The following is a 23,908-nucleotide window of genomic DNA, read 5'->3' as shown; positions in this document are numbered from 1 at the left end:
GGGTTGAGTTTTTCTCGTAACAGCTGGAAAACGCTGACTTTGGTTTAATGATGAGCCGGGGAAGGAGGCAGGGTCATCTTCTTCATTGCCTCTCATTGATTTGGTTTTATTTCTTGTTGCTTTGATTCATGCAAAATGCTATTATTCACACAGCTCTGGGTTTGCTTGGAGAATGAGTCACAGCAAAGGCAGGGAATGCATCCAGATAGTTTGTGGGAGATGGTTTTGGGGTTTTCTGGAGGGGTTTGCAGGTAGGGGTGAAGTCCCCATCCAGCCCTCACTCCCTGGAGCCAGAAAAAAATCTGAACTCAAGCTCTAATTCCACTTAGTTCATCCAGAAACCTCTTAAAACCCTCCAAGGGGAAAAATAATCAGGCATAAGTGTGTTCAGAGGGTTAATGAAATGTGTTCTGTGGAGCTTGGCTTACTTTCTAATGGAATAGTCACCACAGGTGACTATTTGCTTCTCTTTGAAGCAAAACTGCCTGGATTTTTCTTGGGAAGATTGCTGCCTGGATGAGAGCAGAGAAAACGCAATCTGGGGACAAAAGGAGTCATGGCAGAACAGGGAAGGAAAGCCCTGGTGGCACTTCCCTGCCAGCTAGAAGGAAAGCTGCAACTCAGACTTTTATTTTCCTGTCATATATTAATTGCGGAATTAAAATTTTGAAGCTCTACAAGGATATTTTCTTTTTTTCCATGGTGAGGCCTTCCTTGCTCACTTGGACTGTGCTGGGGCTCACAGCCCTGCTGAGCCCAGGAATGGCAGCTCTCCTTTCAGAGAAAAAAAACATCATTTTTGGTCCATTTTTAGAGGCCAGAAGGACTTTTCCATGCACTGCATGGGAATCTTGGCCTGCATCATCATCATCATCCTGTGTTCAACTGCAGGATTACCCCAGACATGGCTGGAATTTCTCCTTTGCCCTTAACACCCTGAAGTTTTCTTGTACAAAGAAAAGATATTGTAAAAGGACTAAAAAAAAAAGGATAAAAGGTGTTCAGGGCCAGGTTGGACAGGGCTTGGAGCAACCTGGGATAGTGGAAGGTGTCCCTGCCATGGCAGGGGGTGACATTTAAGGTCCCTCTAAACCCAAACCATTCCATGATTCTGGGACTGAATGAATTTTTGCCTTTACTGTGAAGGAAAACAAGCCAGGAGGAAAAACCAGCAGGAGCAGGATGTGAATTCCATCAATTTCCAGATAGTCATTGGTTATGTAACCCACGATGGGGAGGAGGAGAAGTCCCAGCAAGTCCCTAGTCCCACACACACGTCAGGACATGAACAGAATGCCAGCGGAGGAAGCCATGGAGGGGAAAACCATCCAGCCAGACTTTCCATCCTACACCTCCTGCTGCTTCCAGAGGGGTTTTCTGCTTGGCCAGAGGCAGCTCTGTTGCGAAGCCAAGGAGTTCATGGAAAGAATAAATCAATTTATGACTGCACAGTTGGTGCAGCCCCAGTGTGGGGAGGAATTTGTCCTTTCCGTGTGGATCTGCTTCCCTCAGCAGTGATGTCATTTTGGAACAGGATCCTGGGGCAGATGTGACTCACAGGTATTAGGATCCTGCCAGAATCTTCCTGCTGTGGGAGGCTCCTGACAGGGACCAGCCAGGGTGGCTTTGGGGGCAGAAAACAGCAAATCAGGCAAAGCTTTTTCTCGTTGTGCTCCAAAGACAAATCCAGATCATTGAGGACACAAATCCACCAAATTAATTTAATTTTTTTTCTCTTCTGCGAGAGTGGCAATTTGAATATAAAATCTTGGAGGTTGCACTCACCCTCCTGAGCTTTTTTGTTAGAAAAGGCCTTAAAACCTCTAAATGGCGTTAAACCTCATCCATGGCGTTACAAATGTTCATCCATTGGGTTAGAAATGTTCATATATGAAGTTAAAAACGTTCATCCATTGCAGTTAAAAACGTTTATCTATGGAGTTACAAACGTTCATCCATTTGGGTTATAAATGTTCATCCATTGGGGTTATAAATGTTCATTCATGAGGTTATAGATGTTCATATATGAAGTTAAAAATGTTAATCCATTGGGGTCATAAATGTTCATCTATGGGGTCAGAAACATTCATCAATTGGGATAATAAATATTTATCCATAGGGCTAGAAATGTTCATCCATAGGGTTAGAAATCTTTATCCATGGGGTTAAAAATATTCATCCGTTGGAGTTATAAATGTTCATCCATAGGGCTAGAAATGTTTATCCATTGGGGTTATAAATGTTCATCCATTGGGGTTATAATTGTTCATCCACGTGGTTATAAATATTCATCCATAGGGTTAGAAATTCTTATCCATGGGGTTATAAATGTCCATGGAGCTGCTCCAATCTGATTAGGGGTATAATAACCTCAGCTCCTGCGCTCACTGCTATTCCAGGCAGGGACACATGTAAGCTCCTTAGGGATGGGAAGGATCTTCCCCTCCCTAATTCCTTCCCAGTGATGCACCGAGGCCTTGGGAGATAACCCGGATGAGATACAGCTCCCAAAAATGTGCCTTTGACCTCTCCCAGGCATCACCTGGGTGCTAGAAGGTAAAATAACAGCTTATATTAAAAAATAAATAAATAAAAATGCTCTTTTAGAATTTTTTTCGTTTTGGAATAAAAAATGATAATAAAATGCTTTGAAGTGGGAGGAAAAAATGGATTTTGTGATTTGAGCCTCTATGTGGCTCAATTTATGGGAGATTGGAGAAGTCAGTCCTTGTTCAAAGATAGTGTTTGCTGTCTGCTCCAGTTTCAGCCCAGTGCTGGGTTTAAAAATAACCTGTCCCAGTGCCTTGGGAGCAGCTGCTGCAGGACACCAACAATTCCCTGCTGTGTCTGGGAAAAGCCTTCCCAGAAAGGGCTCCTTATGTCCTTTGCTATCAATAAATCTTCTGTTTTCCGCTCAGAAAAGGACCCGGAGTTCGAGCTCCTTTATAACACGATGTTCCTCCCTAAAGCTTCAGAAACAAACTCTTTCCCAGAAATCCTAGAATTCCCATAAACTCCCCTGAACTTCCATTACCCACAGCTGGCTCCTTCGCAGGAAAAGCTGAATATCTCTATTTTTTTCCCCCCTCGGCGCACGGTTTGTCACACATGACTCACTGGGAGGCTTTCCTTTCCTTTCCTTCTCTCGCATTTATTTTTAACTCGCAATCCCCTGGAAGGACTTTCCGGGCTCGGGGCCGCCTGGATGACATAAGGTGGCAGTGCTGAGGTCATCTCCTTCAAAATAACCCAGGATGGGCGCAGACGCTCCCGTTCCCATTGTTTTGGCATCAATCATCCAAGGCAGCTCGGAGGAATTGTCCTGAGCCCGGAATGTGTCGCTGTGAGCTCAGAGCTTGTGTCGAAATTCGGGCTGGTGTTTAAATGTTGGATTTCCCTCGCGGGAAAGAGCATATTCTTTTGGAGGTGTGATGGATGCAGCGATAACATCGAGGTTCTTGATGCTCCTGGCTGGGTTGAGTTGGGAAAGGGGCAGGAAAAGTCAGTTTCCTAGGAAAAGGGGGATGTGGGTGAGGTGGAGAGAGCTGACCCCCAGGAAATGCAGATAATTACTTGTTTTTTATTAAAAAAAAAAAAAGTCAAGCAATGGACTGAAACAAGGGGCAGGTTGGAGACAGATAAATATTTTTTAAAATTAATTTTAAATTAAAATATTTTTTAAATTATGTTTTTCTTTGATACAGCTATTTTAGACGCAGATCTTTGCCTTGTTTATTCACCTGAGAGCACAACAAGCTTTTCCCTCCCCTGACCTGGTTTCTACCTCCCATGCTCAATGAGGATGAGATGATTAAACCCAACTCGCTCACAAAACAGTGGTGTAAATCCTCTTAGCTGTGAGTACATTTCCACCCAGACTTTCCCCTTTACCTCCATGGAAAGCTGGGATTTTATGGGTTTTCACCCCTTTTGCTTTGGGTGAAAATGAGAATAAACAAACTGGGCTTGGGAAATTAGTCTCAAGGGGGGAAATCAGGCCAGAAATGTATCCCTTAGGATTTCTGATCTATTGAGAAAGTTTCCCATGGGATCTGCATCCTCCCATCTAGTTTGGAGCATCTTCCAGCTGGGATGTTGACCCAACACAACACAGGACTCAAACCAAAGCTTTGCTGTCCCCTAAAGCAGCAACTTAAAGGCTCTTTATAAAATTTGTCTTTATTCATGCACCAAAGAGGTTTTACACACCAAATATTAAATGTCAAATATTCCCCGTGTGTTTCCTTCTCTGCCCTTTTATCTTGGAAGGAGAGCTGCCTATGAGGAAAAGCTTTTCCATCACCTGCGTGGGAGCAGAATGAGAAACAATCGGAGTCTGGCACGAGGAAAAGCCCAGGGGGAGGCTGTGCTGCTCCGAAGATGCTCAAGATGCTCCTGCGGGGTTGTCATGGGCACGATGCTCCCCCGTCGCCGTCTCCATGGCTACGGAAGGATGCGAGGGATGCAGGAATGGTGCTGGCAGCTGAAATGCTGCTCGCTCTCTCGCAGCTGGTGTAAATAAATCATGCTCGGGATCATCCAAGAGGTTCATCCCCAGGGAAAACGGCTGGGTTTTGGTTGGAGCTTGAAGGCAGCTGAGATTCCAAATGATTTTATTTAGGAAAAACTGCGACCTGGGGCATTTCCCCTGAGGTGTTTCCGCGGTGGATTCCCTGCGGTCCGAGGCGCTCAGAGGAGGCTCACGTGGTTTTACTCACCCTGTTCCTACACACTTGAAAATCCCAGATAAAATTCTTGCTTCTGACCCCAGATTATGCCATGGGAATGCCTGTCCTGAGAAATGAAGCCATGTATGGGCGAGGAAGTTGAACTTTGACAGAGATGTGGAGAAGAAATTCTTTAGAAATTAGGGTTTTTTCCCAGCTAGAAATATTTTGGATAAAAACAAAGATAGTTAAAACAGTCTGGAGCTGGGGTGTGCTAGTTTTAGGGCTTGAGTGGAGGCATCAGAGCTGACAGCTCTCCCAAAGGATTTCTCCTTAATTTTATCTCCTCAAATTTTCCAATACAACTCCCAGTGCCGCAGCTCTCAGCCAGCATGGAGAATACCAGAGCAATTAAAGTCATGTTAAATCTGTGCAGAGAGCTGGAATTACAAGGCAAGAAGCCCACAGGCTTTTCAGGGCTCAGGATTGCCGTGATCCGCATGCATCAAGAGGAAAGATCCAGAGGTATCAAGCACAAGCTGCAAAGCATTTTTATCCAGTGATGCTTCCAGAGGATGGAGGAGAACAGTTTGTAAATGATGAAAATAAACCATTTTGCGAGTCCACAGGTGGGGGCAGCACCAGAGGGCAAATCCCTCTGGCAAAGCTTGGGAAATGCTGTTTTAGCCCAGAAATGGGCAAAGAGAATTTTTTCTCCCTACAATTCTTCCTAAAGCTGTCTCTGACTGACACACACGACTGGAACGTGCTCTTTTCCCAGTAGCTCTGGCGACCTTGGCCCCTGGTTTGGCTTTCAGAGCCTTTCCCAGCAAGCCCAGAAGGACTCTGGGGAGAGAACAATGATCCAAGTTCAGAAAGCAAAGGAAATTGGGTTTGCATTCACAGCAGCAGGTCAGGACTGGGTGTTTATCTTGAGCTCACCAGGCTCAGGGCACTGAATCCTCCTGGAAGCAAAGCCCCATGCACTGCCATTAAATACCAAATATTAATTAGCATCAGTAAAACACAGTTTGTTTTTCTCAGGGTGTTGTCTTGTGTGTATTCTGGCCTGAAACCTCTGTGCCTCCAAAATATTTTTGGGGTATCAATAATCCAAGGAGTTTTCATGTTAAAAACAAAGGAAAATGGGAGTAAAACCTCTGGGAATTTGGTTTCTCACAAAGCTGAGCTCATTTGGGAGCCTGGGTTAAGGAGTCAGTAGGCAATCCATGCCTGAAAAAAATAAGAAGTTTGGTACAATTACATCAACTCCTCAGCTGAGATTAAATGAAATCGAGCTGAGAATTGGGATCTCATTCCTCCCTCACTAATTGCTGGATCTCTGCTGCACAAACAGCTTTAAAAAGAACATTTTGGAGATGGGGATGAAATTTTGAGCAACTCTCCACGGCAGCTGTTTTGTGCCTAAGCTTCCTGAGCTGTTTTTAGGGGATGATGAGAAAAACAGATGGAAGAGGTCACAGATCCTTTTTCTGGAGAAGAAAGGGAGGTTGGTATTCATTGGAAAATGGGGGGAAAAATGAAGGGAAATGAAACAAGAATAGTAAAATTGAATGCTATTACAATTCCATGAATAGACTAATTCTGGTGAAAACAGAAGGACTTTTCCTGCATTTCTCCTCAGTTCCGGGAATAGAGAAGAACAATTTGTGCTCTGAAATAGGAGTTGATATGGAAAAGCACCTGGGCTGAGCAGAGCTCCCAACCCTGCAGGGAGAGCTGACAGAGCTGCTGCCTCCAGCCCTCTGAATTATTGATTATCTATTAATTATAGACACTCCCCGGGGTCAGTGGGGACAGCATGAGGAAGGTGAGGTGTCCCAGGGGTTGAATTCCAAGAAGGGATTTGAGAGGGGAAGTGGTTTAATCAACACTTTGGTTAAGCCCTTAAAAGTCAAAGAACACAGACCCAGAGAAACTGATACAGAAAAAAAACCCCTCTGACATAAGAGACACCAAATCATAAAAAAAATATATTTAGGAGCTGGAATTGGGCTAATTTCAGTCTTTAATTTATTAATACAAGTAATCAAGAAGAGAAAAGGTGCCTTTCTGAGGCTGCCCTGTGGGGTGGGATTGGAGGTTAATAATAAATTCTGACTTTGCTTTGGGTGAGGAATCATTATCCAGCTTGTCCTCACTTTTTGGTTTTTTCCCTAGTAAATAAAGTGCCCTCCAGTTGGTTTAGGACAATTTTCTGGATTATTCTTCAGTGATTTACCATTAACTCAAAGATCCTCACATTTTTAATCCACCTACCTCCTAGGCGAGGAGCAGGGATATTCAGTGGTGACCATGGATCCATAACAAACATTTATTTTGGGGTAAATTCTTCTGTCATTCATTATTTATCTGTTATTTATTGTAACCCACATACAAGAAATAACTTCAGGAAGAAGAAGTAGCTGAATTCATCTCATTTGTTTGCAAACCCATTGGATTTGATGACCTCAAAGGTCTTTTCCAGCCTAAACAACTCTGTGTTTGTTTCTGTGAGTTCTTTAATCAGTGGATGGACTCAGTAAATATTATTGCTTTTATGTTATTTAACATTTAAAGTAGATAATCCCTTTGCTCTCCCGCATCACAAAGTGGGTATTACAGTGTTTAAAACATGGGACTACCGTGGAGAGGGGCTTACAAAAATAAGGCAAACCTTTCCTTTTTAATTATCTCAGAATTTTGTGACTTTAAGCCTTCAAAACACATCCAGCTGGGAGTATTTCATTTCCTGACTGAAGGCCTGGTAAGAGCAACACTTTTCCACACACCTCTCCCCACCGTAACCCCCTCTGAACACAAAATACTCCATTTTAATGCTGATTTTTCACGCCATCAGATGTTTTCCAGATGGGCTGAGGACATCCCTGGGGATGAGGGTTCCTGCAAAAAACCTTCGGGCTTCAACTCCCTAAATCCCTTTGGAAAAAGCCTTTCCAATGCTGACCTCTGCAGGCGAGGAATTGCTTAAAACCAGCTGGCTCTGGGCAGCAATAACCTAAATAATGCATAAACCAGGTGTTTTCACTATTGCTGGCTGTGGGTAGGAAAAGCCTTTTAATAATGCATAAAAATGGGGCACTTCTCTCTTGGCTGGCAAAGAGAGAGCATTTCAGGGGGGGAAATACTAGGAAATCCTCATTTGGTGGATCTGCAAACTCCTGGGTGGATTTTGTGAATAATTTGCAGGTTGGACAAAACCCTTTGAAACCAGGGGATGAAGACTATGAATGAAAAGCAGGAATTTCACACTGTAAAGGCAAACTGGGAGGCAAAGCCCTGCTTGGGCTTCCTTGGAATGGGGGAAAGAGCCCCCTGCCCATGGCAGGAGATGGAGTGAGATGATCTATTAATGTCCCTTCTAACCCAAACCATTCCACCACGCCATGGTTGTGCCCACAGCAAACACCCCTGCACCAGCAGCTTTGGCCCTGAGCCCGCACCTCTAATTAAACTCTAATTAACAGCAGCCCGAGGCCAGGAGGGTCCCCAGCCCTGCAGTGGGAGGGGGTTTGTGAGAAGGGTCTTGGGGGGTGGACATGGGGGTCCCACGGGTCACTGCCAGGGCCTTGGTCCATCCACAGCCTCAGAGCCTCCTTGGCCCTCGAGTGTCCTCAAACCTGGCCCTGGAACCCTCATGTTCATGCCACCCCCGTGTCTGTGTCACCCCATGTCCGTGTCACCCCCATGTCTGTGTCACCCCCATGTCCATATCACCCCCTCAGCCATGGCACCCCTTTGGCCACAAGCCCAGCCCCAGACCCCCCTCAGCCATGGCCCCTCGTCAGCCCTGGAGTCCTCTTGGCCCTCGATGCCCCGTAGCCACAGAGTCCCTTCAACCACAGGCCCCCTACCCCAGCCTCAGAGTCCTCTCAGCCCCACATCAGCCCTGGAGTCCCCGTGTCCCCAAGTCCCCTTAGCCATGGGCTCCCCTCAGCCCCAGAGCCCCCTCGGCCACAGCCCCAGCCCTGAAGCCCCCCCTTGGCTGTAGCAGCCCTTCTCCCCTAGAGTCCCCCTGAGCCCCTTCAAACGCAAAGCCACGGAGTCCTCTCAGCCCCAGAGTCCCTTCAAATCCCGAGCCCCCTTGGCCCCAGAGCCCCCTTGGCCACAGCAACACCCTCAGCCCCGAAGTTCCCCCCAGAGTTCCCCCCAGAGTTCCCCCCAGAGTTCCCCCTTTGGCCCCAGAGTCCCCAGCCCCGAAGGTCCCCTTGGCTGTGGCAACCCCTCAGCCCTGGAGCCCCTGAGATCCCTCAGTCCCACAGTCCCCTCGGCCCCAGATCCCCCTCGGAACCGTTCCCTGTGGATAACAGGAATACGGAGGGTGCAAACAAAGGATCCGGAGGCAGCTTTGGCTGGGGAGGGCTTTAATGTGCCCCACACCGCCCGGAGGTGCCGGGAGTGGGGAATTGTCGTGGGGCAGCGGCGGGAGCCCTTCCCTGCGGTTTGAGAGGGTGCGGCGGCGGTGGGAGAGAGCTGGGGGAGCCTCCCCTTGCAGCCGGGATCAGCCGGGCTCCGGGAGCAGCCCGGACGGGTGCTCAGCCCCCGAAGGATGCCAAGGAAGACGTGTCGGAGGGACCCCAATCTCCGAAGGACTCGAGAAGGACGCCAGACCCCAAAGGACACCGAGGAAGAGACGTCAGAGAGCTCCAAAGCCCTGCGAGATGTCAGAGCGATCCGGAGCCCTGCAGTGCTTGGGCACGGGTTCGGTGGGGAGCAGGGCACGGGTTTGGGGGAGCTCCGGGGGCACCGCACCCGGCAGAGCCCCGTCCTAGAGCTTGAGCGCCGTGACCCGCGGGATGTGGAAGGGACAGGTCTCCTCGGAGCCCGTAGAGCTGCGAAGGAGAAGAAGAAAGCACGGAGGGGGTCAGGAAGGAGCCCACATCCCACATCCCCGTGTCCTCCTGGCCCCGCCCGCCGCTCACATGAGGCGGTTGCGGATGGGGCGGAAGTGTTTGGTGAGTCTGACGGCGAAGATGATGTTGGGGATGAGAAAGAAGGTGCAGCATCCCAGGCTGAACCAGAAGGCGTTCTGCAAGGAAAGGGCGCGGGGCTGAGCTGTGCGGGGAGTTCGGGGAGCCTCGGTGCTCCCGTAGCTCCTCACTGGATCTCCATGGAGGGACAGGACCTTTACCCAAGGGTCAGCGATGCGGTCGCACAGGATGACCCTCCCGTTGTCCAGGGCCGTGGCGAGCGGCTGGCACGAAGCCACGTCCTCCCTCAGCTGGAATGAGGAGCAAAGACAAGGCATCAACCCACGCCTGCCTCCTGGGATGCATTTCTCTGCCTCGGTTCAGGGCTTGCATGAGGGATCCATGGAGGCTCCTTGGCCCCAAAAATGCCCGTGGGGTGAAGGGGAGCACTCACCGTCTGCCCGACCCAGTTGAGGTACTGCGTGAAATACCGCAGCTCCTTCCTGGTGAAGCAGCCGAGCTCCTGGGCAGAGGGAAGGCGGCATGGAGGGCGAATGCTGCGCTCCCCAGTCTGGATTCAGCCCCGCGTTTCCCAGCCCGGCTCCAGCCCTGCACTCCCCAGCCCAGCTCCAGCCCCAGTCCAATCACCCCCGGGCTAATGTCAGGCTGGGAAATGAGGGCTGGGGGCTCCCAGTGACTTCTGGCAGCTCCCTGTTCTCTTTCCTTCTGGCTGTGGGGAATTCTGCACCCGCGATGGTTAACCCAGCCCCGGCTCACCTGCCGGAGGATCTGCTGGGCTTGCACAGGCAGCCGGGCTTCCACCGAGGCCGTGGTGGCTAGTGTCTTCTTCACCCGCACCTGGGGAAGCACAGGAAGGGCAGAGCATCCTTAGGGCTCGGAGCAGCGGGACGGGTGCCCGGGGGGTGCTGGGAGCGATGCCAAGCCTCAAATTGGTTCTGGTTGCCAGGGGGCAGGGAAAGAGGGATGTGCCCTGAGCAGGAAAACCCCTTTGCGGGGGATTTCTGATTTGCAACAGCAAATCTGATCACTAAAATAGACCGATTCTCCTGGGTGGCATTTTTCTTGGCTCTCCCATCACCCTGTAACTGTTTGGTTTTTTTTTTTTTTTTTTTGGCAGATGGGACCCATGGGTTACCACAGGTTTTTGGGGCTGGAGGAGACGTGTGAGTACCTTGAGGTGCGGTGCCAAGTGGGAGAGGAACTCGACGCTTTCCCCCAGCTTTGCCTGTGGGACAGGGAGGTGAGAAGGGCTCAAAAGCCCCGTTGTCCCCTTCAAGGGGGCACCACTGGGCAGTGCCAGCTGCACCGCTGCCAGCAGCCCAGCACGGACTCACCACCAGAGCCTCCTGTGACTGCACCGTGGAGTTCTGCATCTGCCACAGTGCCCGCGCCTCAGCTCCGAGCAGCCCAGCCACCGTGCTGTTCCTCTGCAGGGGACAGCGTGGTGAGGATGTCCCCGTGGGCACAGAGGGTCCCCCACCGCCCGCCCTGCCACTCACCTGCATTTTCTGCAGCCCCTCGAGGTTCCTCGCCAAGCCAGGGAGGCTAGTCTGCACCACAGGGATTTTCATCTGCGGGAAAATAGAGTTGGGGGCTGCCCAAAATCCAACCCTGAAGGTGGCCCAGGTGTGGGACACATCCTGCAGTGGGGTCCAGCTCCCCCCGAGCACCCCTCACCTCCTCCTGGAAGCGCCCGTAGTCCACCTCATCCACACCACTGCGGGCGAAGGTCTCCAGGTCCTGCCTGCCCTCGCTGCGGAGGAGCCGGACGTCTCCCAGGTGCGCCGTGAAGTCGCCCAGGCGTTTTTGGAAATCAGACGTGTACTGTGAGGGTCAGACAAGGCATTCTGCAGGGCTCCCAGTAACCCCAGTAAAGCTCGTGCATCTCCGTGCCGTTAGCAGAAGCTCTGGCTGGAGCCAGCCCTCACCTTGGGGGTTTTCAGATGCTCATCCAGGTTGTAGGACCTGTCGAGCTGCAGCACTTCCCACAGCCCCGCGCCGCTCTTGCACTCCCTGGAAGAAGGGACGTTGGCAGCGTGATCCCAAATTTGCCCTCGCTGCACGGAGGGGCTCCTGTGGCACTCACCGGTATGTGGAGGTGAGGTTGGAGTCTCTCCTGAGGTTGAGCTGGCGGGTAAGGTTCATGGATGGAGGGAGATTCCCAGGGGTGTCAATGAACTGAGTCAAACAGAAGGAAAAAGAGGGTCGGAGTAAGGCATAGGCATTCCCAGCAATGATTTTGGGGGTGCTCTGCCCTTGCAGGTGCATTCTGGGGTAACTCAACCCAGCCTAACTAATTTTACCTTTATTTGTACATTCCCCACTGCAGAGCCTCTCCAGGCGTGTTCAGAGGGACAGCCCTGGGTTGGGACCTGCCTGTGTGTGGCACTGCCATGGGAAGAGTCCTGATCCCATTCCCCAATCCCTCTCTCAGCCCCATCACACCGTGCCAGCCCCGAGCACCCCAGGGATCCCAAGGACCAGAAACAGCAATCCTGCGGAAAGTCAATTAACAGCACAAGGGCAATTCCCAGAAGATGATGCAAATCCGAGGAGCTAATCCCAGACTTAATCTCCTGGTCTAGGACGGGGCTTTTCCGGTCGGGTTTAGGGAAAGGACACAGAGCTTTTAAAGGGGTTTTGGTGCACAAAGGCAGAGATTCATGGGGAGATGGGTGGATGTGTGGCCACCCACCTTATAAATTTCCTGGTTGATCCAATTCCTGCAAACCAGCGTCTGGATGTTGCCCCCAACCAGGAAGGTGGCGAAAACCAGAAGGATGAGGAGCCAGGAGAACAGGAAAGCCAAGCCCACGCCACTGAAAGAGGGAGAGGAGGCGCCGGCGCTAGCTTTGCAGACCCGAGCGGGCAGGAAGGGACCTGTCCGTCCAGCTGCAGCCCCACGGCTCCTTCCCGAGCCCGGGCACGCCGGGCTGGGAAGGGCCCTGGGAGCGGGGTGTGCCGGGCAGCGGGACCGGGGCACAGGAGCTGCCAGCTCCCAGGGAGGAGCGGCTTCTCCCAAACCTGCCGGCGCAGGCGGTGGCTTCAAAAGCTTTTCCGCTGGGACGGCTCCCAGTCCCTCCCTTGGCTTTGCCCTTCTGGTTTGTTGTTTGGTTTTTGTTTTGGGGGTTTATTTGGGGGAGTGGGGTGGGGGGTGAGATGGAATAGCCCCTGCAGCACCCAGAGAGGCTCTTACACCAGGAGAAACTTGGCGCCAGCTTCTCCTCGGCACTCGTAGTCGCTGGGGTCCTCCCGCTTGGAAAGCCCGTACGCCCCCAGGGCCATTCCCGTCACATTGCAGACGAGGATGAGGAGGATGATGGAGCACAGCACCGTGCCCGCGATCCACCTGGGGGAGAGAGCAGCAGGGCACAGCCTCGAGATGAGGGGCTGAGGCACCTGGGGCTCGGCGGGGGCTCAGTGCCCTTTTCCACTGCACTCTCTGCACCCCATCCTGCCCCCAGGGTCACCTGTACCGCTCGAAGCGCTGCACCTCCCGCAGGTACGGCTGGCTCCGGTCCTCCGCCTTCACCAGGACTTCGCTCACAGGCCGGGTGTAGTCGTGGAGGGGGAAGCCGTCAGCGATGGACTGCACCTTCTCCGCCGTGCGGGCCAAATCGTCCCGCAGATCTGCAGGGTCAAAGCTATGCTGGAGGGGTGGATGGTCCCTGCATCCCGCCCTGTGTGCCCAAATGGGGACTCGCCCCACGGAGGGTGTCCCCACTCGGTCTGGCAGCCCCACTCACCCTGGATGACCTGCGCCATCCTCTCCACAGTCAGCTCTGGGATGGAGTTGAAGGTGCCATTGCCCTGCAAGGGAAGAGGGGGTGCTGAGCAGCTCAGCCGGAGCTGCCTGCGGGTGCTGGACTCCCCTGCTTCACCCCGACCAGCCAACCTGGCGAATCATCTCTGCAAAGTCACTTCGGGGCAGACCGTCCAGCGCCTTCAACACTTTCTCTACCGACGGCACCTTGGAGCGGAAGAAGGAACCCGTGAGCCCCGGGGCAGCCGGGCGGGGAGGTGATGGTGAAGGTGGGGGACCAAGACTCCATCCCCACCTTGCCGTAGTCGGCGCCCAGCTCCAGGCTCTGTGCCCTGCCCAGGACGCTGGCGCAGGAGGTGCAGCGCGGGTCGTCCAGGAGCGCAACCACGCGGCGCCTTCGCTCCCGCAGCGCCGGCTCCAGCTCGGCCCGCGCCGCCGCCAGCGCCCGCACCGTCCTGTCGAGAATCTGTAAATGGTGCAGCGAGGTCTGTAGGTCTTAAAGAGAAAGCCCAGGGCTAGTTCACGCTGCTCCGCTCGGCCGTCCCGGCGAGGCTTTGGCCCCGGTCTCGGCCCCGGTCCCGGGGAGATCCGCGCTCTGGCCGTACCTCCGGCCCTGTCCTGCAGGTCCGCCAGCGCCGCGTAGGTCATGGCCTTGAGCTGCGCGTGGATGGAGAGCCCCACGCTCCGGCTGAGCCCTGCGAGACAGCGGGAGTCCCGTAAGCACCTCGCCTCCGAGGGAAGCTCGAGATGCTGCCCGGCGCGGTGCTTACCACCCAGGTCAGAGATGATCTGTTTTCGGGGTACGTCGAACTTGTCCACCACCATCTGCACCCCCTGCCAGGAGAGAGGAGCTGGTCAGCCTGGGGTAGCAGCCCCCGGGAGGGGAGGGGAGGGAGCCCCACGTTGCCATTCAAAATACATTTTTAACGCAGCCGCGTCACCTCCTCTCTCCTCCCAAACTATTCCCTGAGGGAAATGCGGCCATCCCTGGGCAGCGCCCCATGGCGGGGGCGAGGCCTCTCGGGGACGCACCTGGGGGACATTGGCAAGGTGCTGCCGCAGCGTGCGCAGGGTGGCTGGCACAGCCCCCAGCCCTGGCTCCATCTGCCCCTTCACCCGCTGGTTGGTGACGAAGGCGCAGGTGACGCTGATCCTGCCGGGAATGAGCAGGCGGTGACGGGGCTGCCCGGCAGAGCCTCCCCGTCCTGCAGGACACGGTTGCACCCACCCAGTGTGAGTTTGCGGGGTGATTTGGGGAACTCACAGGATGATGAGGGAGGTGAAGGACAGGCAGGCCAGCAGGCAGCGGCGACGGCAGCCCAGCGAGCGCCGGTGGGCGCGGAGGCGACCCCCGCACCGCCGCCGGCTCCGGCAGTAGCAGAAGCACATCCCGGCCACGGGCAGGGCCACGCTGAACAGCAGAGCCACCGCGGCACAGATGACATAGCCCAGCTCATACTGCACCACCTGCGCGACGGGAGAGCCTGGTCGGCACCGCTGCACCCAGCTTGGGGTGCCCCGTGTGCCCAGGTGCCCCGTGCCAGGTGGATATCATCCCCGTGGGGTCCCCTGCCTCATGTCCCGGCTCACCTGCGACGTCCGCACCGAGCCGGGGTCATTCAGGGCTGTCCTGAGCAGCTCTGAAAAAAAAAAAAAATAAAATCATAGCACTGGGAGAAGAGGTCTCACCCCATGTTCCTCCAACCTTCCCGGGACAGAGGCACCATCCGAATCCCTCGGAATCCCTGGAGCAGCTCCGGCTGCGGGGATTGAAGCAATCAAACCCCCTGAGGTCCCGGCACCCGCAGCAGTGCCATCCCGGCTCCCTGGCTCAGGGCTCACCTGTGGGCAGGGGGTTTTGCTGGATGAGGTCCAGGCAGCGCCGCACGAGGCGGTAGAGGGGATCGAGCGAGCTGGGCACGCGGTGCAGCGCCGGCACCCGGATCTCGGCGTGCCGGTCGGTGAAGCGGAGGACGCCTCCAGGGCTGGCGGGGTGGCACTGCTGGGTGGCAGCGGGATGCAGCAGTGCCCAGGCCAGCAGCAGCCCGGCCGCCCGCATGGCTCCGGCGGTGGCGAGGACAGAGCCGGGGGCTCCGTCAGCCTGCGAGCGAGCGGAGGGGCATTCCCGGCCCTGGACGGCTCGCTCCGGCTGGGCTCCTGCTCCGGGAAACCTGCCTGACGGGTCGGCCGCCGCGCAAAGCCCAGACGCTGCCGTGGCTTGTTCCCCCCACGGGCTCCCCGGGGCGGCTGGGCTTGGCGGGGCTGCGTGGAGGCGTCTCCCAAACCATCCCAGGCCTGTTTCGCAACACCCGGCACCCTGAGTCACCGCCGCGGGGTGCCCGCTGTCAAAGGCCTTTCCCAAAATTGATGGCAAAACCTCCCCGGCATTTTGGGGAGAGGGACAGGGGGTGGTGAGCCCCTGTCCTTGGGCTGGAGGGTGCTCGTTCTCCCCCCAGCCACCCCGGAAGGAGGGATCAGGGATTTTAGGCATCATTTGGGGTGTGCAAAAGTCCTTGTGGGGCGATCCTCATGTGTGGATGTGTGCCTGTGGGGCAGAATCACTCTTTGGAAAAGCATCCCGAGATCTGGGATAGCAACAAGAAAGAAAATATGGAGGAACACCTGGAGAGGGGCACTGAGCCCCAACAGGCAATGCCCACTCGCCGCCCGGGTGTGAGATGAATTTTCCAGGCTCAGCCAGTCCATGTCTCACACCCCGAGGCTTCTTCCCAGGGCCTGATCCTGCTCCCCGGCATGGACCGAGCGCTAATTACAAGCTTGGCTGCAAGCGCAGGAGGTTCAACCTGATCTCTTGGTGCGGGGGGAGCAGCCCCGCTGTGCCCAGACGGCCGCGGGGCACCCCGAGAGCCGGGACCCTGCTCGGCCGGGCGGGTCCGACCGGCCCTTCCCCACCGCCGGCTGCCCACGCCCCCGTCTCCCCGGCGTTGATGCTAATCCGTGTGGTTCTCCTCCCTCTGGAAAAGGGGCTTTCCGCCCAGCTGGAGATGCCGGCAGCCTTTTTCCGGGCTGGGCGCAGAGCGCTGATCCCCACCGCCCGCTTGGGAATGGGATGTTGCGGACAGGAAAATCCTGCCCTGGCTTGGCTTGTCCCATCCTGGGACAAAATTGTCAGGGCTAGGAAAGCCTGGAATCTTAGCAAGGTACATTTATATGTGAATGTGCCTGTGCACAGCAAAGGAGCCCCAGCTGCCCACGCTGGTACTGGGGCAGTGATGGGGAAGCCAGTGATGATTTCCCACCATGATTTCCCATTCTCACGATGATTTCCCAACCCCAACCTCGATTTTCCAGTCCCATGAGGATTTCCCAATCCCAGACTTGACTTCCCATTCCCATGGTGATTTCTCATGCCCGCTGTGTTTTCCAGTGCCAACAATCTTCCATCCCAACAGTGATATTTTTGGGGGTAGAAGAGATTTTCATGTCCAAGGGGAAGGGATGGAGTGTTACCAGTGACCCTGCCATATATGTGCTGCCCCATCCCACCCCAGTGGTGGGAAGGGATGATTTTAGGATACTTTTGGATTGGTTTTGTCCTCCCTCTTCCTGCCCCAAGAGACAACTACTGCTCCCAGCTGTGTTTGAACCATACAGAATGATATGGCCACAATGGGGAGCCCTCGGGGTGGCCCTTCAGGGGGCTTCCAAGTGGTACTTGTGGGGTGCTGGTGGTGATGGTATTGGGAATGGGGTGGAGATGCTGGTTCCACAGATGTTGATGCCAGGATGGGGTAGGGGATGCTGCTAGTGGTGGTGCCAGTACCAGCATTGTTTAGGGATGGTGGCACTGAGGATACAGGGACCAAGTCAGGGATGCTGGTATCAGTACTGGTTGGGATGCCAGTCCAGGGGCTGTGAGGTGCTGGGGTGAACTGGGGTGCTGGGACTGGGACAGTGATACTGGTACCCGCACAGAGACACTCATACTGGAATAACGATGCTGGTTTTGGTACTGGCAAGATGGTGCTCATTCTGGGGCATGATACTGGGGATGCTGTTTCAGTACTGGTGCGGTGGTGCTGGTTCTGGTGCGGTTATGCTGGTTGTGGTGCTGGTGCGGTGAAGCTGGTTGGGTCGTTGGGCGGTGGTGCTGCTACCGGAGCAGTGGCGCTAGTCGCTCCTGGGGCACTGACGCTGCCTCGGTGGCCTTGTCGCTGCAGGGCTGTTGTACCACCTGTGACCGCTACGCGGCGCCAGAGCCACAGGGCGCCACTTGGGGGCGTGGCCTCGCCGAATGGGCGTGGTTTGTTGGGGCGTGGTCTCAGCGTGCCGTTGCTCGTCGTGCGTAGGCGGAAGTGACGTCACATACGGGCGCAGCGCCATTTCCATCATGGTGGGCCGAGGGGCTTCTCGCATCCCGGACCGGTGAGTGCGGCCCCTGATCGCGGCCCCGCCGCCCCTCCCGCATCTCCTCCCGCTCGGGGTTCCCGGCCGCTGCCCCGGGCTCCGCGCCGGGAGGAGAGACTCAGAACAGCGAGGCCCGGCCGGCCCCCGGCAGCCGCGGCGCCGCGTGGCACCGTCAGAGCGGGGTCGTGGGGTGGGGGATGAGGGTCTCTGGGACGGGGGGTTTGAGGGTGTCGGGGCCTGCAGGATTTGAAGGTCCCCGGGCCTGGGGGGGCTTGAGGATCTCTGGTCAGGGTGGGGGTTGAAGGTCCCTGAACCGGGGGGTTTGGGAGGCCCTGGCCTGGTAGAAGTTTGAGGGTCCCCAGACCAGGGCTGTGGTTCCCAGACCAGGATGGGTTTGAGGGCTCTAGGCTTGAGAGGTTTGACAGTCCTCAGGACTGGAGAAAATGTAAGGGTTTCTGGGCCCGAGGGAGTCGGGGGGATCTCCAGGACAGGGGGTTTTGAAGGGTTCGGGGGTGGGGGCTTGAGGTTTCTTGGGCCTGGCAGGAATTTGTGGTTCCTAGGCCAGGAGGGAATTGGGGGTGTTCGAGGCGCCCGGGCCGGGGATCTCTGCCGCGGTTTAACACCTCCATGGATTCAGGTGGACCGACTACATCCCGCTGGGCCGGAGGATGCCAGGCACACGCTTCATCGCCTTCAAGGTGCCCCTGAAGAAGGTGAGTGACCACCAGGGTCCTAGGCCAGTCTGGGCTGGGTAGCAGCTGTGGGAAAGTGTCACTTTGTGGGGATTCTATGAGTGAATTCCTGAGAAACACAGTGTCAGAGCCGGATTTTGGGAGTGGGGGCTGTGAGGGGTCAGCATGGCAGCAGCTGGGCCTCAGGGTCCTGTCAGTGTGTGCTGTGCTGGGCTCTGCTCTGGGGTGGTTGGAGTATCACAAATACACCACAGGGTCGTGTCTGTGGGAGTCACAGAACTCAGGAACTGGGAGAGGGGAGAGACTCAGGCTGAGGGAGCTGGGGAGGCTCAGTCTGGAGAAAAGGAGGCTCGGGAGGGACTTTGTGGCTCTGCACAACTCCCTGACAGGAGGGGGCAGCCAGGGTAGGTTGGGCTTTGCTCCCAGGGAACAGGTATGCAGTGAGAGGGAGCTGCTTCAGGCTATGCCAGGGGAAGTTCAGGTTGGACATCAGGAGGAATTTCTCCATGGAAGTGGTGGTAAATGTTGGAAGGGGCTGCCCAGGGCAATGGTGGAATCCCCATTCCTGGAGGTGTCCAAGGAACAGCTGGATGTGGCACTTCAGTGCTCTGGGGTGGTCACAAGGTGGGGATTGCTTGCAGCTTGGACCCGATGGTGTTGAGGGGCTTTTCCAGCCTCAGTGATTCTGTGATTCCATGTGTTTGAGCTGAAGCCCTGGTTTGCAGCTTCCTCCAAGAAATGTCCCGTGTCTGGATGTGTTTGTCACGGTGGGATTTTGCCACAGTTAAAGTCATCACTCACCCCTGGAACCCTCAGCTGAGCACCTCAAAGCTCTGAAGGGCCTAAGCCCTCCCTGTTCATGACATGGAGTGGAACTGGATGAGCTTTAAGGTCCCTTCCAGCCCAAACCATTCCATGATTCAGTGATCCAGCTCCTGTGTCCATCTGCATCAGCTTTTGCTCCTTTCCTCATTCCTTCTCCCTGATCTCCAGGACACTCCAGAGCAGGAGCTTCTTCCCACCCATCACAACACACCCGAGCTTAATAGCTGCTTTAAAACATTCTTTTCTGCAGAGTTTTGATCGGAACCTTCTGCCACAGGAGAGATTTTCCCCTCATGACCTCATTAGGAAAGTCAAGGAGAGGAAGGAAGAACTGGGGCTCATCATCGACCTGACGTACACCACGCGCTACTATGGGCCTGAGGTCAGTGCTCAGAAACTGAGAGATTTTCCTCCAAGAGGGTAACTTGGGAGAGTGTGAAGGCCTGGAATCCTCTGGCAGGGGATGAGGTGAAGCCTTGCAGAGTCTTCCTGATCTGATCTCCAACCCCCAGATCCGCTTTGTACCAACCAGCCCAAGTTTGGGGATGCCCTAAAGTTGGGTTTTGTGGGATCTCCTGAGTGAAGAGCTGATTGCATACAGCTTTGGCTGTGTGTGTGATCACTGGGAAAGGTGTTCCAGATTCTCTGTGTGCTTCATTTTCCCCAGGGGGAAAAAGAGCAAAAGGAGAAGAAATAATCTGTAATGTTGGTGCTTTGTCAAAGGAGTGAAGCAGAAATTTTCTTACTTAAAACTGTGTAGCTGCTCTTTTGGCCTTAGTGGAAAAACTTCATCTTTTTCTGGCTTATTGCCTGTGATTCCTTAACTGATAGGAATCCTTGTGCCTTCTGAAAATTACCAAGTTTCTTTTTTGTAGGAGCTGCCACCCACACTCTGCTACTCGAAGATCCTGACCATGGGACATGAAATCCCAAACAAAGAGACCATTTTTAGGTTCAAATATGTTGTAAAAAAGTTTCTGAGAGACAACAAGGACAACGGTGAGTGTGGATTTCCCTGACTCAGCTGTTACTGGGATGGGCAACTGATGTTTTAATGAACAGCAGCAGTTTCTTTTCCTTCTCTTGACATGGGAATGTCAAGGCAATAGGTTGGGGTTTTCCTGGTGAAGGAAGTCATGTTGGTTGTGATAATCCAGGCTGGGTTGGATGGGGCTTGGAGCAATCTGGGGTGGTGGAAGGTGTCTCTGCCAAAGGCAGGGGGTGGCACTGGATGGGTTTTAAGATCCTTTCCAATCCAGACCATTCTAGGATTCTCTGATGAGTTGAGCTTTAATTGAGTTTGAAACATGATTGTGCAGGTGAGCCGCCAGAATGAATGAGTTAATAAGCTGAGTTAGTACTGCTAATTAGATATAAATATGGTGATGTTATGTGTGGTTATTTCTGTTAACTTTACTGATGTCAGTGATGGAGGGTTGATGCAGATAGGCTCATTCTGGGGGGATTTGGCAGAAGAAGCACCTAAATACCACCTGTGTGTTACAGATAAACTCATCGGGGTGCACTGCACACATGGCTTGAACAGAACTGGCTACTTGGTTTGTAGGTGAGTGGTCCTGAGTCAAACGGGGTTTAGGTGGCATTTCCAGGAGGAAAGAGTGTTGCACCAGCAAAACAAGAGTGGAGTGGTTTGTGTAATCCCAGCCTTGCAAGGATTTACAGCTGTTATTAGGGGGCATTTTTCATCCCCAAATTCAGCAGAGCAAATGCTGATACTCCATTCTGGCATGTAAATAAAAGGTTTAAAAACTCCCCAGTTCTTTTTTCCTGTTTGAATCATCACCAACCTGTCAATGTTTTCATAGTTAATTGTGTAATTAGAGTTTTTCTGCTGCTCTGTGCAGGTACCTGATTGATGTTGAAGGCATGGAGCCAAATACTGCCATAGAGTGTACGTATCCTGCTTGGATGGGGAATGTTTAGTGAGGTTTTAGATGACCAGAAGTTTTGGGATAGCTCCAGGGAGGGAACTGTGTTTGGTTGAAGGGGTTAAAACCCTCATAAAGGGTTTCAGTTGCTCAGCAGCCCCGTGGGTGATTTGTGTTGCTGTAACTCAGAACTGTCTCTCCCCAGTGTTTAACAAGTCTCGAGGGCATCCCATAGAGAGAGCCAACTACATCCGGGATCTTCAGAAGAGATCCATGAAAAAGTGAGTCTGTGTGTTCCAAGAGTGAGGGGTGTGCCCAGGGAGAGCTGCTGGAGAGGCCATAAATCTCTTGAGTGTCTCCAGGAGGGATGGTGGGACAGGACTGTGGGGAAGGTGGGAGCTGGGAGAATGGACAAGGAGAGCCAGGGCAAGGGGGGATGGTTTAAAACTAACAGAGGGCAGGGTTAGGTGGGATATTGGGAAGGAATTCCTCCCTATGAGGGTGGTTATGGGCTGGATGGAATTCCCAGAGAAGCTGTGGCTGCCCCTGGATCCCTGGAAGTGTCCTAGGCCAGGGTGGACAGGGCTTGGAGCAATCTGGGATAGTAAAAGGTATCTCTGCCCTTGGCAGGGAGTGGAATGAGATTGGCTTTAAGGTCTCTTCCAACCTAAACTGTTCTGGAATTATAACTGGTGGTAAAGACCCCCAGGCCTGTGAGCCTTTTCTGGGTGAGCAGTGATGGGAAGGGCTGGGATTGAGTGTGAAATAGATCACTCAGTGAGTGCTTTGTGGACGCAAAACATCCAGAATTCTCTTTAGAAGGGGCCATGGACTGAAGAATTTGGGCTCGGATCGCGTCAGAAAAAAAGGCAGTGCCACAGCAAAGCCCCAAAAGCAGCTGGTCAAACACCCCCAGCATCACTCAACCCAGCCGCCCCTGGCAGTGCCCAGGTAGGTGTTTGCCCCTTTCCCTGTGTGCCCTGAGCTGAGCAGGCTCAGAGAGCTGCTTCCTCCCTTTGGAACAACTGCAACTGGATTTTTACAAGCTGCAACTCCCCCAGAGCTTTGCCAGCTGCGGTAGGGTGGAAAAAAAAAAAACTGAAAGTTGTTTGGAGCCAAAATACCAACAGTGAAGTTCCTGTGCCTACAGCAGCAAAGCTCTGCCTTGGAATGACATTCCTGTGCCTGTGGGTGTGGAATGATACCACTGGCAGGGTGGGAATTGGTTCCCAGTGGGGCTGGAATGTTCTCCAGCATGGACATTTCAGACACTAAAGGATTTTGAATCAAGTGCCAAGTAAGACAGCTCTTATCCTGAGAGTCAGGTAGTGACTCTCCCTCTGTTCCTGGGCTCCTCCTGGAACAGGAAATGCAGGGAAAGAGCTTCCCTTTGACCTGGGAGCCCATCCCAGCTGGGAGATGACCTCTGATAGCTCCCAAACCATCTCCAGGGCACATGTGGGAGCCCCTGCCAGCTTCTGGCACAGCAGTGCCTTGTTCACCCCCACTCTCAGGGGCATGGAAAACATTTCCTCATGAAAACTTCCCTTGCTGTCCGAAATCAGGAGTGAAGCTGCTACCTGGCTGTTCCTCCTGCATGTCCCCTCCTTCAGGCTGCAGGAAAAGGCACCAGGTGCACCCAAAGGAGCTGTGTGTTCACAACCAGCCCTTTCTGGGTGCTGACCCCCCGATTTCCTTCCAGGAACCCTGACAGTGTCAAGAAGAAACAGCGGCCTGACTCCAAGGCTCAGGCACAGCCCCAGGAGCTGGGACACAGGCACGGGGCCCTGGAGCAGAAGCAGCAGAGGCAGTTGGAGCACAAGCAGCAGAAGCAGCTGGAGGAGAGGCAGCTGGAGCAGAAGAAGCTGGAGCAGAGGCAGCAGAAGAAGCTGGAGCAGAGGCAACAGAAGAAGCTGGAGCAGAGGCAGCAGAAAAAGCTGGAGCAGAGGCAGCAGAAAAAGCTGGAGCAGAGGCAGCAGAAAAAGCTGGAGCAGAGGCAGCAGAAAAAGCTGGAGCAGAGGCAGCAGAAAAAGCTGGAGCAGAGGCAGCAGAAAAAGCTGGAGGAGAGGCAGCCGGAGGAGAGGCAGCCATGCAGTTTGGCCCCAAGGAACTGTTTGGTTTCACCACCTGCCAAGAAGAAGCACAAGGGACTGTTGCCCCCCCAGAACTGTCACCCCTGCCCTCCCCAGGACCCCACACCCACCAGGAAACGCCGGCACAAGAAACACAAACTGATGGAGTAGGAAATGTCCTGACAGCACGCAGAATGTTGTCCCCAAGGAAAGCCCTTCCAGGGCCGTGTCCCTGCCCTGCAGGAGCTCTGGGACGAGTCTCCCAGGACTGCAAGGAGTGGCTGTAACTCCACCAGGAACTGCCAGTCCAGGTGTGGGGCTGCTTAACAGGGCTGTTTTTAAATTTTCTGTTTTCTCTTGCTTCCCCTTGCCTATGCTTTTGCAAGAAATTTTTTAATCCAATGTTAAATGGAGTGTTCTCCATGAGACTTGCAGAGAATTAAGAGGGACTCAACCAGAGCTGGAATAATCCTAAAAAAACATCCTCGAGCATCACTATAACCTTCAACAAAACGGTTTTTTTTTTTTTATTTCCTCGATACATAATGAGAAATAGGATTTGGCCTGAAAACAAGATTTTTTTTTTTCCCTCCTTTTTACTCACTTTTGCTAAAGTAAATTTCCACGGTGTGCAAACTCAAGCTTTGGTATGGAGCGATCATTTCCCCCGGGACGGGCCT

General features: G+C 53.9%; 2 protein-coding genes across 3 annotated transcripts; one reads left to right on the top strand and one right to left on the bottom strand.

Annotated features, from left to right (window-relative positions):
• Positions 1–9,035: 9,035 nt before the first annotated feature.
• PROM2 (prominin 2) lies at positions 9,036–15,638 on the bottom strand. The gene is made up of 23 exons (XM_085080636.1): positions 15,225–15,638; positions 14,973–15,022; positions 14,647–14,849; positions 14,415–14,535; positions 14,153–14,216; positions 13,988–14,077; positions 13,678–13,877; positions 13,515–13,589; positions 13,366–13,429; positions 13,090–13,249; positions 12,816–12,968; positions 12,315–12,438; positions 11,706–11,797; positions 11,548–11,632; positions 11,297–11,443; positions 11,119–11,190; positions 10,954–11,046; positions 10,791–10,844; positions 10,376–10,456; positions 10,053–10,121; positions 9,820–9,909; positions 9,611–9,717; positions 9,036–9,520 (listed from the first exon to the last, which is right to left on the bottom strand). The coding sequence occupies exons 1-23, from the start codon at positions 15,439–15,441 to the stop codon at positions 9,457–9,459; spliced, it is 2,475 nt and encodes an 824-aa protein (XP_084936762.1). The 5' UTR covers positions 15,442–15,638; the 3' UTR covers positions 9,036–9,456.
• Positions 15,639–17,658: 2,020 nt separating this feature from the next.
• Positions 17,659–23,867, top strand: DUSP11 (dual specificity phosphatase 11). 2 transcript variants are annotated; one of them, XM_085080743.1, is made up of 9 exons: positions 17,659–17,768; positions 18,388–18,463; positions 19,518–19,649; positions 20,143–20,266; positions 20,774–20,834; positions 21,133–21,179; positions 21,362–21,437; positions 21,976–22,107; positions 22,871–23,867. In XM_085080743.1, the coding sequence occupies exons 1-9, from the start codon at positions 17,734–17,736 to the stop codon at positions 23,397–23,399; spliced, it is 1,212 nt and encodes a 403-aa protein (XP_084936869.1). In that variant the 5' UTR covers positions 17,659–17,733; the 3' UTR covers positions 23,400–23,867. The 2 variants fall into 2 exon arrangements, with proteins under 2 accessions (XP_084936869.1, XP_084936868.1); XM_085080742.1 differs by having other exon boundaries at positions 22,859–23,867.
• The last annotated feature ends 41 nt before the right edge of the window (positions 23,868–23,908 follow it).

This window comes from Lichenostomus cassidix, chromosome 22 (assembly GCF_008360975.1).
Source record: "Lichenostomus cassidix isolate B80296 chromosome 22, HeHo_3.0, whole genome shotgun sequence".
Classification (NCBI taxonomy): Eukaryota; Metazoa; Chordata; class Aves; order Passeriformes; family Meliphagidae; genus Lichenostomus; species Lichenostomus cassidix.
Note: the sequence above shows the minus strand (reverse complement) of the source record. Positions and strands in the feature narration are given on the sequence as shown.

Coding starts and splice junctions, on each gene's coding strand:
- DUSP11 (XM_085080742.1), top strand. CDS start 17,734: ATGGTGGGCCGAGGGGCTTCTCGCATCCCGGACCG. Junction 17,769..18,387: donor GCTTCTCGCATCCCGGACCG/GTGAGTGCGGCC, acceptor CCATGGATTCAG/GTGGACCGACTACATCCCGC. Junction 20,267..20,773: donor GAGAGACAACAAGGACAACG/GTGAGTGTGGAT, acceptor TGTGTGTTACAG/ATAAACTCATCGGGGTGCAC.
- PROM2 (XM_085080636.1), bottom strand. CDS start 15,441: ATGCGGGCGGCCGGGCTGCTGCTGGCCTGGGCACTGCTGCATCCCGCT. Junction 15,023..15,224: donor GCAAAACCCCCTGCCCACAG/GTGAGCCCTGAG, acceptor TTTTTTTTTCAG/AGCTGCTCAGGACAGCCCTG. Junction 13,250..13,365: donor GATGGCGCAGGTCATCCAGG/GTGAGTGGGGCT, acceptor TTGACCCTGCAG/ATCTGCGGGACGATTTGGCC.